The sequence below is a fragment of the Poecilia formosa genome, unplaced genomic scaffold (assembly GCF_000485575.1).
Source record: "Poecilia formosa unplaced genomic scaffold, Poecilia_formosa-5.1.2 Scaffold128, whole genome shotgun sequence".
Lineage (NCBI taxonomy): Eukaryota > Metazoa > Chordata > Actinopteri > Cyprinodontiformes > Poeciliidae > Poecilia > Poecilia formosa.
The window spans coordinates 600,025-612,298 of record NW_006800067.1 but is presented as its reverse complement, the minus strand read 5'-3'; the positions used below and the strand labels follow the sequence as shown (position 1 = coordinate 612,298).

Sequence of the window (12,274 nt, the reverse complement as noted above, 5' to 3'; positions counted from 1 at the left end):
TTTTTTTTTTAACACTGTTAAATATGTGCAATGGAGCCATATTAAATTTTAAAGAAATGAGCGTAGTGTAGAAATGAGCTGCAGGATTTAGGTCATTGCTGTACAAAGGTCTGCACTGCAGTTGATTAAGAATTTATGACCCTGCTCTGCAGGGAGCCTTATGAGGATTTCATCCGAGTTGCCTGGTAAACAAATAATGCTGCGTAATTGAGATTTATAATACAAAAGTGTTGTCCTCTGTGTAGCCTATAAATTTTGGCAGATGGCCTTCTCCTCATATAAACACTTTAATAACAAAGAAACACCAGTGAGAAGGGGCTAGCATAGTCCTAGAATCAGCAAGCTTGCTCTGTTCTCGTGTGTGCCATGGGAGTTTCATTCTCATGATGTATACTGACAACACAGAGTGTACTTTTCTAATTTGCATTCAATCAGTAAAGATTTATGGTGATCCATAGTCTCTGTTGCTGGTCACAGTCTAATCCCAGGTCTGGCCCCAGACACTCTGCAGCAGACAGCTTGTAAATTACCTGCTGCTGCAAAGAGGTAAAATCGCCAAGAGAGTCCACAAATTCTCAGCTCAGCAGACCAAGGGTCAGTCGCAGGTTAACTGCAATTTATACTAATCTAGTGGAGCTCTTCTTTTCTCCGCTTGCTGATTTTTAGTACGTTCAGGAATTTTAAGAGCGTTGCTTTGTCGAAATTCAGACATTTTCATGTGTTGATGCATCGTTCGTGGTTTTAAATAATTATAGAGTAAAGTGTTTTGTTCCCCTTTGGTTTTATTTGTCTGCAGAGTAGTAATTTAGCTTTGACTTTACTAATCCTCAATTTTTAATCACACCACTTTCCCTTTAGCCTCATTGTTAAAGTAATGTGGCCTGTTGCAAATGCAATGGAAATGGCTCAGTCCAAATATGAAGCATTTTGAAAATGGATTTGGTGAAGATGGCAACACAACTGAGAACTGTTGAGCGACAACAGGCTGCTTTTCATAGCGGCTTTCAGCTTTTGTTGGCTCTGATGTCTCATCATCATCTCAACAATCCTCCTTAGACTTGTTAAGGGTTTTTGGTCAGAGGACTTTGTTGATCAGACGCAGTGATGGTTATTAAAGCAGGTAATGGGGCTCTTTAGTTGTCTGGATAGCTGGGAAATTCAATTAAAAAAATACTTAATTGATCCCAAAGGGAAATTAAATGTTATAACCCATTAAAATCAGCACTTTGAGTTTCATAAATGAATTTTACTTTTTGAATTAATATATGTAAATCAACTCTTTTGTTAATTTTTGGGTTGCACCTGCACACAGAAAATACAGTTTAACAAACATTTTGCAAACATTTATGTGCAACTGTTGTGAAATCGGCCATTTATGTGCGACTCTGTGTTGATTTTATTCGTGTTTTCAATAATATCGGTGCACGTTTCTCCTTATTCTGCCTTCTGTATTTTACCACCATGCTGTTTATACTGGCTCTATTTTTATAGCTTTTAAATTCCAGTCTAGTAAGCATTTCTCATGAAACTGTATTTATCTTGAAGTGTCTTCAGGCCACTGCTTGGGATTGATCATCTCCTGTCACTGCTTAGCCATATCTTGAATCATAGTTCTTACCTAGAGAAATAAAATGGTCTCTTCAGTGCATTGCTTCCTTTATCTCCTCAAACTTTGTCTTCGATCCCAGACTGTTATTTCCAGAGGGAATAAGGATTGTTTATCTATGACATCTCTGCATTTCTGTAGACGCTGTAACATTTTAGCACCAGCTATTAGACGCAGGCTGAAGAGTCGTTTATGTAAGGTCTTATTGGATTAAGCTAAACTCTGAACCAATAGCTGTAATTTAAGTTTAAAGGCCCAGGTGAGGTGGTGTGCATTGAGTTATAACTCGGGGATCCATTGGGTTATGGTGAAAATTTGTCTATAAACATCTTACTTGGTGAAATTAATATCTCGTGTCTTAAAATCCAAACGTCAGGTCCACTGTTAGAAATTAAGAATTTATTGTACAATAAAATGATATCATGTCAAACACTGGATGCAGATCTAACTAAATGCATAGAATGACTACATTTAGTGGGTGCAACATTTCTTTAATTGTTACACTTGGTTTTCTCTAATATGTTTAAGCTAAACAAAAAAAAAGGGTTTAAAAACACCCAATTAGTGCTTATTACAATTTGTACAATCTGTCTAAATTTTATTGCACTGAAGTTCTTGGGATTTAAACTAAGCTAAAAAGAGTTTAATCTTTCATCCATCAGATTCTAAATTTCTTATACAACTGTTGTGAAATCAGCCTTTGGCTGGATGGATTCTTGCCATTAATTTCATCCAGTTTCCACAATAAATCTCCAGTCAAAATGGGATTCAGACAGATTCAGGCCACACTGAGCTCTTTTCTTCTCTTCTTTTAATGCACCTTCCTTCCCTCAGCACGACTGTTCACTTAATCATCCTGAAAAATATCATTGTCAAGCCTGCTTTTGATTGATGGATTGAGAATTATCCAAGATGTCAATGTGCACCTGTGTACTTACAGACTCAGCCATGACCGCGTCTCATCAAGGCCTTCATGTGGCACACAATCCTACATTGATGAGTTTGGAGACGTGCTTGTTGTCTGCAGGCAGTCGTCTTTGTTTAATTGTACCTAAACTAAACTAATCAGATGTCTTAGAGGAGAGACGCATCCGAAGCATGTAGGACATCAGGCCCCGAGGACCAGAGTCCTCTGGTCTCGATGCTTAGATTTCTGCCTGCATGTTTCTTTTTTTACACCCAACCAATGCCGAGCTTCAAAGTACAAACAAAATGTTATACAAGTCATCTTCTCAGAGGCGTTTCATAATGGTTTCCATTGTTTCCTCTGAAAAGCTCCCATGTTATGACTGTTTTCTGTCAATCAGAATCCCACAACAGCTTTTTCAGATCCACAAGGACTCTTATCTGCTGACTCATTTGCATATTCACCCTTGTCATTATATGCTCTAGAAATGCAAATTACAATGCAATTTATATTTTTGCATCTACTTGATCTGATTTGTTTTTTTTAATTGAAAAGCATTAAATGTGCTTAATTATACTCTGGCATATTATTTATTTTTACAAATTAAGAACATTTAGCTATAAAGTATAAGTTGGTCTTGCCAGGGGGAACAGCTGAATTAACCTTCTTATTTTAGGGGTGTGATTACATATTTTTGCCAAGGGTTGTATATTTCTGGGCAGACCCAGACATAAACTGAAACTTGTCTTGTTGGCAGAAATCTAAAAGTGCGAGTTGTTCTAATTCATTTTGAAGTGAACAGGAATGAGGCATCAGCATTTTTTTTTTAATGCCTGTTCGCTGCAGGGACGATAATTTTTTCTTTTCACTTCAAAAGAATAATAAACCAGCAGGGATGTAATATAATAAGTAATTTGTCAGACATAGGTATTGTTGTTACTTGCACTTTTTAACCTGGTAAAACTTTAGGTGCCCCTATGATGGTAAAACCTCATGTAGTTTCAGGTCGTCATAAGCTGCTTCAATTGGTATTTGAAGATAACTTATATTGAAGTTATCTTCAAATATATATATATATATATATATTGTTACCTTCTCTGACATCAACTCTGCTTATTGTATTAAAATGTTGCCTGTTCACGACTGACTAGAAAAATTATTCTCAACGCTGCCCCTGTCATAATATAGCTACCAAAATAAAAATACTAATTGACAATATTGCTATTGGCTGGTCAAACCTTTAGGATAATCGTCCATCATGGATCTGCAACAAATTCCAGATAAGTTCATTTCTACTTTTTTGAATGCCAATGCTTACAAGGTAGCGCTTAGTCATTTCCTCCTGCGATAGAAAGCGCTCACCTACTCGGATCTCCTTGCAGCGGCCTACATGCTCTCGCGGCATGCAGAAAGCGATAAGCAAACGCGCGAAAACACTTTTTGGGTTCACTACCCACGGCGCTCCCCACCAGGTTGCTGGCAGCGACACATTAGGATGCGGCCTTGTCAGTAAATATTGGAAACTGGCATTTCCTCTGGGTGATGCGTCCTGAAAGGTCAGCGCTGGTTGGCGGCGGCTCAGGCGCCCGGCGCGTCTCGCCTCTGTGTAATGGAATCCAGTGGAACTGCATGGCATTTCCATTGATGAGACCTGACCGTCCTGTTCATCATTTATACAGTGCCGTGTATAAAGAGGTTGTTACTTTATACACGGCACTGTCATGGGGTTTCCTTCAACATCCTGTTTTCTCTCTCTGGACTTTCTTTTAGATTAATGAAACATTTCGAGTTTTTATTTTTTCATTTATTTATTTTTTTTGGACTCTGCTTAAAGTCGCTTTTGCACATTGGAGAGGAGGCACGATAAATTGAAACCATCAGTTTAACTGGATCCCTTTTAAGTATGAAGCCATTGATGTATCGCAGATTAATTTAGCATATCTAAATGGCGTTCAGCTACATTTTGACCTGACTTTACTTTTTATTTATTTATTTTTTTAGAAGCGAGCACTAAGGACAAGAACTATACAGGAATCATTGACATTTCAACCTGCACTGCTGGCTCCTTTTTTTAGGTGGTGACTCACCTTTTCTATTAGTTTGCCTTGAAAAGAATTATGTGCTGAAGTCTCTCCTCCACCTCTTTCTGCTTTCTCATCTCTTTCTACAACTGGACACAAACACACTCAATGTAAGACCTAAGGGACTCTTTTTGTTGGGCCTGATAAAAAAAAAATAAATAAATTGCTGTGTGCAGTTAAAGTTCATGTCATTAAGTATTTTTTTTTCTTTTACAAGTTTTACTGAAATTCAGTCTGTATCAAATTCAGCTTTTGTTACAGACTTAAGAAATGGTACACATGATCTGAGCCAGTGTGCTGACATTATTTGGCCTGTGAGTTAAGACGTTGCATACATGTTAATTTCCTGCCGAGCAGTCTTGTTATTTCAACATGGCTGAAGATAGTTTAATCTCCATCTTGAACGATCAAAAGCGTTACGTTCCATTTTCTTCGCAAAAAACAATTTCCCCAGTTTCCCTCGGCCCTCTCGGTACGACCTCAGCTTTCGCATGTGACAGCGGGAGCGGCGTTCCAGAGTTTCCTGAGTGCTGAGGGAAGCCAGCAGCTGAAGCGAGTATGAGCACAAGTGATGCTTTCACAGTGCCCTGCTCTCTGCCGTCTGAACACTTCCCCGAGCCTTCATTAGCATGGCTGCTGCATTCAGCCTCATCGCAGGTCTTTGCATTTGCATCCGTGCCTCTGCGCGCGCACGTTTTTCGCGCACTTGCTGTCTCACTCTGACTTGAATGCCCCTCCCAACTTTAGTTGAATCCTCTTGTTCTTTCTTTTTTTCTTTTCCCCAATCGGATTTCTCCCTTATTTACTCCTCCACACTGTTTTCCCTCTGGCTGACTCTTCATCCTTGTCTTTTCTCCTGATTTTTCTCTGGTTCTTTCTTGCTGTTTATAACCTTCCGTACTACCTCTCTTTTCACCAGTCCAGCAGCCATGTTTTGCTCCTCTCCTGTACCATGATCAACCCCTCCAGCTCTATTTCCCCTTGCCTTTTTTTTTTTGTGCATAGTTTCCTGTCATAAAAGTGGCAAGTCTCTTTTCTTAGCCTGCTCAATAATATTCAGAGTAATATTCTGTGGTGAGAACTTTGCAAATATAATGATTAATAATTGAACTCTTCTGTGTTCTCTAATGCTCTGATTAGATGTGTGTGAATGAGCACTAATGCTGGCCTGGTAGTTCATAAATAAATGTATGCCGCGTGGTTTATATCTAGTAGTGAGTCCACCATATTCAGTGGAGCACTCCACACTCCCACCAGGGATACCGATGCGCTCAGCAGGATTAGATGTGTCACACAAGTTGTAGTCTGTTTGAAGTTGTCCGAAAAACAAGATTCCTCCCATTTCCCTTTCCTCCCTTTCCATTTTGGAAACATTTTATGTTGGTGCGCTTCTGTAAGGAGAGTAAATATACTGCTGTCCCGAGTACTTAGGCCTGTGAAAAATTCTCACAGCAGGTGTACCTTGTGTAAAAGTATCAAAGTTAAAGTGTTTACTTGAAATTTTAAAGCTAATGTAGAAATTGATCGGATGCTTAAGACAAGAAAGGAGCCATTGTTCGTACTGTTGCAAAAACGGTTTAGTACGTTACAGTTAAACGTTATCTATAATCATTTTTTTATACATGCTCTTAAGCAAAAATATAATATCCACAAATTTATTTTTTCAAATGTTCATTGCATTGAATATAACTTTTTGCCCTTGATGTCTTTATAAAGTAACACAAGTGTGACCGGCTGAAATTAGCTAGTGAATTAGCCAGGCTATCGGCTAATTCAAAAGTGCAGTAGCCTTCTGTCTGCCAGCATCACTTCTATTCTATGAACTATACAGATATACCCTGTTTAAGGTAACGTTCAAAATGTTGGTGTATGTCTGCACAGTGAACTGGGGCATGCACGGTTCCTGACCATCATTTTCTTGTTTAGCTGTTTAAAAATGCTTAATTGTTCAGCACATGTATGCAGACTCGACGAGTCGATTGCGCGGCACTGATTTTCCCAGCTTCTGTTTTTCTCAACTTCAGGCAATTAAAAGATGGACTGCTGTTAAGTTCACCTTCTCGCAGCACTTTTGAGACACTTCTAAAGGATATTCCCCTCAGAGAGCCGAGTTCCTAAAAACACTGGCATTTAAGTCGGTATTTTCTTCTGGCCTTGTCACTCGCGTTGTCAGCCATGATCTTTTTTTTTTTTTTTTTTTTTTTGTAGCATCTAGTGTGTTTAGTAGATGTTGCAAAAAGCTGGCAGGCTGTGATCTGTACCGAAGTCTGTCTGTTGATCATTACTGATAAAGCATTTGTGACTCAGGTCATTCTGATCTGATCTAAAGCGCCAGGGCCCCCATCAAAGTGTTTACATCCTTCACTTGATGAGCAGCTAAGAAGAGTACTGTGGCCTAATTACTGTGCTGGCAGGGGGCTTGTTTAGCTAACCAGGAAAGGGATTGGAAACGGTGGAGCCCAAGTCTAATTACGACGAGATAAAATGATTCAAAGAGATTGCCAGTGCTAAATGAGATGCATTTACGGGGTTCTTCACATGCTGCCACTTTAAAGTGGATTTTATGATAATGTATTTCTTGAAGTTGATGTGGGGAGGTTCTGGCTGTAATTTAGTGGCTGTGTTCACCAAGCCATCTTTTGACTATCTCTTCTCTGAAGCCGAAATTAGAGGCTTTTCAAACTTGGGGTTCATCTTATAAGGACTCCAAATGATTTTTGCCAGAAGTTTCAAACGCTTTCATTTCATTCACAAGTCCTTGTCCCCCACCTTTGCAAAAACGCCTCACTCATAATGCCTCTGCTGATCACCAACCAAACGGTGTGAAAATCATTGTCTGGCACAGCTTGAGCTTCCATGCCGGCCCTCTGTTACTCACAGATTTCATTTAGGTCTGGGACTTTGCTTTTTTTATGCCAATACTGCCCTCCATTTAGGATCGGCATCATACAACAAAGGAGGCTAGGATGGTGCAAATAATCAAAGTTTTATTTTGATTTTCAAACCAAACGATTTAAGAAAAAAAAATTGACAAATCAAATGACTTTGCCTCACGTCCTTTATGACTTTCCTCAATGCAGAAAAGAGTAATTTAATGTGGATGTGATCACAAACAAATCCCCTGGCCCCCAAAGCTTTTATAATTTTCCAATGAGATTCACAGAAAAAGAACAATTGATGGACCAACGTAGCTGAGGCGCCGTTTTCCTTCCCCTCCCTGTGGAAAAACTGACCAGAAAGCAGCTGAAAGGCTAGTACTTAAAAATTACGACATTAAAAAATGAAAGTATTTAAAAAAGGTGTGTAGATTGTTTCTTGTAAAATTTTAATCTGCACTCAAACGCAGATTAAAAACTAACTAAATTATTAGAAAGTCATCTCAGTACAGGCAGGAGGTGAACTAGCACTAGCATCCTCTTTATGCAGATTAAAGATCTGTGCAAAGATCTTTAATACGTTCCGGGCATGTCTATTGGAGATACATCTCCATACAAAGGAGATGGCTCCTTTGTAGCCATCTGTGCCAAAGGAGATATTTCTCTACACAAATAAAAAAAGCAATGTGTGTTTTTAAGGAAAGTGTTTGAAAATATCAACTTTCTGAAACCTGCAGAAACGGCTTCTGTTGTCATAAATCACAAAGACTGACAAGAATGAATGAACGAGGTGTCTGAATGTTGTTTTTTGGTGAGTCGGTATAGGTCACAAGCTAATGCAATGAACATTTGATACTGATTGTTATTTTACTTGTTTTCTTTTTGTGGGGCAGAGGGTTTATAAAAGTGTTAATATTTGCCTACAAACTGTTAAAATTGCATATAAATTATATTTAGACACTGTTGGGTGGAAAAATTGGCTAAACTGTAAAATATATAATTAAAAAAAATACAAGAAATTAATTAATTCATAATAAAACCAATTTATTTTGGTTTCCAAACTCAAGAAATAATGGTGGTAAATGGTAATTACAGTAGACTTTTTTTTTTGCCCCACAACTAAGCAATAAGGCAAAAAATAATACCAGTCTGACAAAGCCGAGTTCTTTCTCCAATACTTCATTCATATCTTCGCACCATTTTGCATTTTGCCTTCCAACAAACATGCAATCTTAAACTTTACCTGTTTGTTTTCTTTTCCCCGTCTACTGTAACAGAGACTTTAGCGGAACGCCCCCCGCCAGCAGCTGATTGACAGCACTTTTCGCCCAGTCGCACAATTTGCATTGTGCGTTAAGTGATCACACTGTAACCTCGTGAAGACGAGACAGCAGGTTGTGGGCGTGTGTTTGTCATTTTGGCTCCGAGCGCGCTCATAGTGTGGGTGTCTACCTGTCACACTGCTACTATCTTATCCTGATAAAGTGTGAGATGAATGAAAAAGTACACAGATATGCACATTAGTGTGTCTGCAACAAAAGCTACAAAGACTCTTTTTTTCTTTTTTTTTTTCTCTCTCCCTCTCTGTAAAACCAGTTCAAGACGTATAATTTTTACTCAGATGTGCAAATGTGTTTTTCCACATTACTTAACCGTGTTTCTGTTGTCTCTCCCACAGTGTCCCGACTCTTCCTGCAAACAGGACCTGCTCGCCTACCTGCAGCGCATCGCCTTGTACTGCCATCAGCTCAACATCTGCAGTAAAGTCAAGGCTGAAGTTCAGAACCTGGGAGGGGAGCTGGTCGTCTCTGGGGTGAGTCCAGCTTCTTCCTCTTTTTTTTTTTTAAACCAAGCATAATTTTCTTTCACGCTGACGGACAAATTTTAATGAGTGCAGAAGAAGTCAGTGATGCCGTTTAAAAAAAAAAAGACAAAAAAAAAACCCAAAGTGACTGATAAAAACATTTCAACTTTCCATAGCAGACGGAACAGTCATTGTTTTTTCTGATGCTTCACAGTTGCTCACCTTGCAATTTGAGGCTTAAACAGATTTTTTTTTTTTTTTTTACATGCATTTATTATGATTAAATTGAACGCACTACTTACTTTCTGAAGCTTAATTTATTGCTAAAATCAATGACAAATTCTTAAAGACAAAGCCTGCCAAAACAAGGGCTGATTCTTTTTCCACAAAAACGGCATAAATGTCTCAAACGCGCCCGGCTGCGTTCAACAAATGTTTTCTAAGCTTTCCAGCTTAGCAACATTCAAAGCCTTTAAGCAATAATTAAGCACTTACTCTCCAGTTTAAAATGTCTACATTACTATACCTGAGTGAGCAGGGTGTCGTGATTTTTGCCCTTCTTCCTGAAGGAACACAGACGAGACTATTATTCCAGCATTTTTTAAGTGTCACTAGTGTCTCTGGAGCCGTTAAGCGAGCAGATTAAATTAGGGTGACCTTTTTAGATATTCTGAAACTCGCCAGACGCCAGGGATCCTCCGCTGCATACGTCTGAGTTTTAAGTTTTTGGCCCCAAAACCAGAAGACATTAAGAGGGAAGGCGAGTTACTTTTCAGTTTACACGAATTCAAATTGTGTAAAATTAAAAAGTACCGCGGCAGCCTTTCGTTTTCGCGGTTGCTTGACGCTAACAGCTTCTCTCTTCTCGATTTAGTTGGACAGCGCCATGTCCCTCATTCAGGCAGCCAAGAACCTGATGAACGCCGTGGTGTCCACCGTCAAGGCCTCCTACGTCGCCTCTACGAAGTACCAAAAGAACAAAAACATGGAGGCGCTCAACATGCCCGCCGTCTCCTGGAGAATGAAGGCTCCCGAGAAGAAGCCGCTGGTGAAGCGAGAGAAGCAGGACGACGGGCAGACCAACAAAGTCAAGAGATCTTCGCAGAAGAAGCACGTCAGCCCTGTGCAGGCTCTGAGCGAGTTCAAAGCCATGGATAGCATCTAGAGAACCCCCCCAGGAGGGAGAGCGTCAGTATGTAACCCAAAAGTTTAGCATAGATTGAGCCTTTTATTGAGTCAAATCAAAGAGCTGTCATTTGTTCGTCTTGGTTTGGCCCGTTGTATTCCTCCACTGCCTCATTCCTAACTTTCAGATTTGCTTCAACCTGCAGCATTAACCGTCTGTTCTGTAGAAAGTGCAGTCAGAAGGGAAACCAACAGGACAGGACTTTTTTTTTTTTCATGTATACGAGAAGAAAATGTGGATACAGAAAGTAATTCCGAGGGGTTTTTTTTTTTTTTTTTTTGTTGTTTTTATCTTTTTTTTTTTTTTTAAACATGTTTAAGTAAAACTATGGGGCTGTAAGGTTTTCCATTATGTGTTTGACAGACTGCAAATATCAGCTATGCAAAATTAGCTTCTCTCTTTTTTTTTTTCTCTTAAGCAGTAGCTGTTAATCTTAATAGTGAGATATTCAGTCGTTCGTCTTCCATAAAAAACCAGCTTCAGGCCATTTCTATATGTGCTTGCATTTATAAATCCTAAAATAATGTTCAGAAGCCACTAAACGTCTAATAACTTTAAACTTATCACATTTGTGTCATTACTTTAAAGTTTGAACAGTTAAATTTTGTTTCTTTATAAAACCCTCGTCTCAAATCCCGATCATTGTCGGCTGTTCTTTGTTTTATTTTACGACTTCATGTATTCAGACTGACACCACTGCTGCTCACTGTAGAGCTCTTTTTGTTTTTTTGTCTTTTTAAAGCTTCCCGAACTCCTGAGAGTTTTGGAAGAGCTCGGAGGGCTGCAGGATGAGCGGAGTGTGCGTCGGTACTTTGCAAAGCCAATGAGCTTCATTTACTAGTGAGACCAAACATCTCCACGTTCTGAATGGCTTCAGTTTAACGGGATCAATATTTTTCTACTTGCTGTGTAGAGTTTGCCTTTAAACTTCTCGTCCTTGAGCTTGAACACTAAAAATTTTATATCAGAATCTTTATAAAACCATAAATCCTTTTTTTTTCTCTCTCTCCAGATGATAGAGCTTTAAAATTAAATGTCTTTTTTTTTTCTTTTTTTTTAAATTTGTAATGTGTGGGGGTTTTGTTTGTTTGTTTTTTTTCTAACTAAAACCAGTGGGGTGGAGCTGTAAGGTGCAGAGGGGTCGTGCAGGTTTCTGCTCTTGAGCAGGTCGTTGGTCCGCAGCAGCGCTTTGAGATTCTGCTGCTCTCGCCTCGGAGACGGACCTTTGCTTTGCTGATAACATCTGAACTCCAGCCGGAGGGACATGTTGAGGTTACTGGACTCCGAAACGGAAAGAAAAATGTCAGTGGATTGTTTCCCCATCTTTTGCTCTGTTATTTGGTTTGAGTCCTGAGTTGAAATAATTTGCTGTGGATTTTATTATTATTGAGAGCTGACCTATTAGTGCATACATTTCTTTATATTAATGTGCCTGATTTCTATCTTAAATAAACAAACTCGATCCAGTCGTCTGGTGTGCGTTCTTCTGTGCTGCACTCTTACTCTCATGCTTTTGTTTCATGCAATACGTTTGTTGCCTTTTCCGGATTTTCTAATCTGTTGTTTTACATTTTACCATTTGGAAATTAAAAGCCATCTCAAGTAACTTTTCTCCCACCAACTATGCACCATTTCATAACAATGAATTATATATGAATATCTCCCAGTAGTCTTCGTTTCTGACTTGGGGGCAGTCTACAGCATGCTGTTTCAACATGTAATTGGGATGCTCTGGTGCCGCGGTTAATTTTCTCACCAAAAATGAGCCCGTTTTGACGGTAAGTGGCTCGTTTCGTGTTGCGCCGCTGACTCGT

At 39.2% G+C, this 12,274-nt stretch overlaps 1 protein-coding gene across 1 annotated transcript in view; it reads left to right on the top strand.

The window, feature by feature from the left end:
- The window catches only part of ctnna1 (catenin (cadherin-associated protein), alpha 1), a 71,646-nt gene extending 59,903 nt beyond the window's left edge, over positions 1 to 11,743 (top strand). The window contains exons 17-18 of the mRNA XM_007561539.2: positions 9,149 to 9,283; positions 10,149 to 11,743. Of these exons, the coding sequence (XP_007561601.1) occupies positions 9,149 to 9,283; positions 10,149 to 10,439 (426 nt within the window). The 3' untranslated portion in view covers positions 10,440 to 11,743. The remainder of the gene's footprint in view (positions 1 to 9,148; positions 9,284 to 10,148) is intronic.
- Positions 11,744 to 12,274: the final 531 nt, after the last annotated feature.